Consider the following 4,247-nt stretch of genomic DNA (forward strand, 5'->3'; position numbering starts at 1 on the left):
CCCCAAAACGGTCAGGGAACCCCAAAATATGGTCAGGGCACCCCAAAATACATCAGGGACCCCAAAATATGGTAAGGGCACCCCAAAATATGGTCAGGGACACCAAAAAACCCCAGAAACACGGGGACCCCAAAACCGTCAGGGACCCCAAAAACACATCAGAGCATCCCAAAAAAACCCCATAAATACAGCGACCCCAAAAACCATCAGAGACCCCGAAATATGGTCAGGGACCCCCAAAACCCATTAGGGCATCCCAAAATATGGTTAGGCCATCCCCAAAAAACCCCATAAACACAGGGACCCCAAAAACGGTTAGGGAACCCCGAAAATACATCAGGGACCCCAAAATATGGTCAGGGAACCCCAAAAACCCACCATAAGCACAGGGACCCCAAAAACGGTCAGGGAACCCCGAAAATAGATCAGGGACCCCAAAAACGGTTAGGGAACCCAAAAATACATCAGGGACCCGAAAATATGGTCAGTGACCCCAAAAACCCGCGAGGGCACCCCAAAATATGATCAGGGCACCCCGAAGTATGGTCAGGGACCCCAAAATATGGTCAGGGCACCCCAAAACCCTTCCATAAACACAGGGATCCCAAAAACTGTCAGGGACCCTGAAATATGGTCAGGGACCCCAAAAAAACCCCAAAACCCCCCCACGGCCACAGGGACCACCCCCCCGGGGAGTTTTATGGGGTCCTGGGGAGATTTAGGGTGCATTTATGGGGTCCCAGAGGTGTTTATGGGGTCCCAGGGACATTTATAGGATCCCAGGGCTGTTTAGGGGATGTTTATGGGGTCTCGAGGGTGTTTAGGGGATCCTGGGGGTGTTTATGGGGTCCCGGGGACATTTAGGGTGCATTTAGGATGTCCCAAAGTTATTTAGGGTGCATTTAGGGGATCCCGAGACTGTTTAGGGGATGTTTATGGGGTCCCAGAGGTGTTTATGGGGTCCTGGAGGTGTTTAGGGTTAATTTAGGGTGTTTAGGGTTAATTTAGGGTATTTAGGGTGCATTTGGGGTCCGTGACCCACCTGAGCCCCCCGGCCCAGGGCGAGGCAGGTGCAGGAAACCCCAAACTGGCAGAGGAACAGCAGCCCCAGGATCAGCACGTACTGAGGGGGTCAAGGGGGGCACAGACAGAGAGACCCCACCCCAAAATACCCCAAAATATCCAAAATATCCCCAAATATCCCAAAATATCCCCAAATACCCCAAATCCCCCCAGGAAACCCCAAACTGGCAGAGGAACAGCAGCCCCAGGATCGGGGGGGGCACAGACAGAGAGACCCCACCCCAAAATATCCCAAAATACCCCAAAATATCCCCAAAATACCCCAAAATATCACAAAATACCCCTGAGCCCCAAAATACCCCAAAATATCAAAAAATATCCCAAAATATCCCAAAATACCTGGTGGTTTATGGGGGATTGGGGACATTGGGAGGGTTTTGGGGACATCGGCAAGGGTTTGGGGACACTGGGAACGGTTTGGGGACATTGGGAAGGGTTTGGGGACCCCAAAGGTATTTGGGGTCACTGGGAGGGGTTTGTGGATCCCAGAAGGGTTTGGGGTCCAGGGGATGGGGTTTTGGGGACACCGGGAGGGTTTGGGGACACTGGAAAAGGGTTTGGGGACACCGGGAAGGGATTTGGGACATTGGCGAGAGTTCGGGGACATCGGGAGGGTTTTGGGGACCCCCGGGAGAGGTTTGGGATTTTCCGAACCCCTCTCCCCAAAAGGATACGAAGAAGAGCAGCACCGGGTGCTTTATGGGGGTTTGGGGACACTGGGATGGGTTTGGGGACCCCAAAAGGATTTTGGGGACCCCCGGCAATGATTTAGGATTTTTTGAAACCCCCCTCCCCAAAAGGATACGAAGAAGAGCAGCACCTGGTGGTTTATGGGGTTTGGGGACACCGGGAAGGGTTTGGGGATCCCAGGAAGGGTTTTGGGGACACCGGGAGGGATTTAGGGTCCAAAAGGATACAAAGAACAGCAGCACCTGGTGCTTTATGGGGTTTGGGGACACCAGAAGGGTTTTGGGGACAGTGGGAGGGTTTTGGGGACCCCCGGCAGGGATTTAGGATTTTTTGAACCCCCCGTCCCCAAAAGGATACGAAGAAGAGCAGCACCTGGTGGTTTATGGGGTTTGGGGTCCAGGGGATGGGGTTTTGGGGACCCCTGGAGGGATTTAGGATCCAAAAGGATACAAAGAAGAGCAGCACCTGGTGGTTTTATCGGGTTTGGGGACCCCGGCAATGATTTAGGATTTTTTGCAGCCCCCGTCCCAAAAGGATACGAAGAAGAGCAGCACCTGGTGGTTTATGGGGGATTGGGGACCCCAGGAGGGTTTTGGGGACCCCAGCAGTGATTTAGGATTTTTGAAGCCCCCGTCCCCAAAAGGATACGAAAAAGAGCAGCACCTGGTGCTTTATGGGGTTTGGGGACACCAGAAGGGTTTTGGGGACCTCAGGAGGGTTTTGGGGACCCCGGCAGGATTTAGGATTTTTCGAAGCCCCCTCCCCAAAAGGATACAAAGAAGAGCAGCACCTGGTGGTTTATGGGGGATTGGGGACACTGGGAGGGTTTTGGGGACCCCCGGGAGGGATTTAGGATCCAAAAGGATACAAAGAACAGCAGCACCGGGTGGTTTATGGGGTTTGGGGTCCAGGGGATGGGGTTTTGGGGACAGTGGGAGGGTTTTGGGGACCCCGGCAGGGATTTAGGATTTTTTGAAGCCCCAGTCCCAAAAGGATACGAAGAAGAGCAGCACCTGGTGGTTTATGGGGTTTGGGGACACCAGGAGGGTTTTGGGGACACCAGGAGGGTTTTGGGGACCCCTGGAGGGATTTAGGATCCAAAAGGATCCAAAGAACAGCAGCACCTGGTGCTTTATGGGGGATTGGGGACCCCAGAAGGGTTTTGGGGACCCCTGGAGGGATTTGGGATCCAAAAGGATACAAAGAACAGCAGCACCTGGTGGTTTATGGGGTTTGGGGACACCAGAAGGGTTTTGGGGACAGTGGGAGGGTTTTGGGGACCCCGGCAGGGATTTGGGATTTTTTGAACCCCCCGTCCCAAAAGGATACGAAGAACAGCAGCACCTGGTGCTTTATGGGGGATTGGGGACATCGGGACGGGTTTGGGGTCCAGGGGATGGGCTTTTGGGGACCCCGGGAGGGATTTGGGATCCAAAAGGATACGAAGAACAGCAGCACCTGGTGGTTTTATCGGGTTTGGGGACCCCAGAAGGGATTTAGGATTTTTTGAACCCCCAGTCCCAAAAGGATACGAAGAAGAGCAGCACCTGGTGCTTTATGGGGTTTGGGGACAACGGGAAGGGTTTGGGCACACCAGAAGGGTTTGGGGTTCAGGGGATGGGGTTTTGGGGACAGTGGGAGGGTTTTGGGGATGCCGGCAGGGATTTGGGATTTCCCTCAGCCCCCTCCCCAAAAGGATACGAAGAAGAGCAGCACCTGGTGCTTTATGGGGTTTGGGGACACTGGGGAGGATTGGGGACACCGGGACGGGTTTGGGGTCCAAGGGATGGGGTTTTGGGGACAGTGGGAGGGTTTTGGGGACCCCCAGCAGGGATTTAGGATTTTTTTAACCCCCAGTCCCAAAAGGATACGAAGAAGAGCAGCACCTGGTGGTGCCGCAGCGCCCCGAGCAGCCCCAGCGCCGCGATGAGGAGGAGGAAGATCCCGACGGCGAAGGCTCCTCCGAGCAGGGGGGGGCTCGAACCCACCCCCAGAGCCCGCGCCCAGCCCGCCACGGCCACCAGCAGCACCCCGACCAGCTGAGGGGACATGGGGACACATGGGGACACCGCCCGAGTGTCACCGGGACATGGGGACATGGGGACAGCCCCGCCACGGCCACCAGCAGCACCCCGACCAACTGAGGGGACACGGGGACACATGGGGACACCGCCACCAGGAGCACCCCGACCAGCTGGGGACAGCGACATGGGGACATGGGGACATGGGGACACATGGGGACATGGGGACACGGCCACCAGGAGCACCCCGACCAGCTGGGGACAGCGACAGGGACATGGGGACATGGGGACAACCCCTGAGTGTCACCGGGACCGGGACAGCCCCGCCACGGCCACCAGCAGCACCCCGACCAGCTGAGGGGACATGGGGACATGGGGACACGGGGACAGGGGACATGGGGACACGGCCACCAGCAGCACCCCGACCAGCTGAGGGGACATGGGGACATGGGG

The 4,247-nt window shown here is 56.3% G+C and overlaps 1 protein-coding gene across 1 annotated transcript in view; it reads right to left on the minus strand.

Annotated features, from left to right (window-relative positions):
- Positions 1-903: 903 nt before the first annotated feature.
- LOC130587570 (tetraspanin-31-like) overlaps positions 904-4,247 on the minus strand; it is a 4,386-nt gene continuing 1,042 nt past the window's right edge. Inside the window, exons 2-3 of the mRNA XM_057388551.1 lie at positions 3,645-3,812; positions 904-1,123 (exon numbers count right to left, since the gene is read on the minus strand). Coding sequence (XP_057244534.1) covers positions 980-1,123; positions 3,645-3,812 — 312 coding nt within the window. The 3' untranslated portion in view covers positions 904-979. The remainder of the gene's footprint in view (positions 1,124-3,644; positions 3,813-4,247) is intronic.

Source organism: Malurus melanocephalus, unplaced genomic scaffold (genome assembly GCF_030028575.1).
Source record: "Malurus melanocephalus ecotype Western Australia unplaced genomic scaffold, MMel_1.1 scaffold_2095, whole genome shotgun sequence".
Taxonomy (NCBI): domain Eukaryota; kingdom Metazoa; phylum Chordata; class Aves; order Passeriformes; family Maluridae; genus Malurus; species Malurus melanocephalus.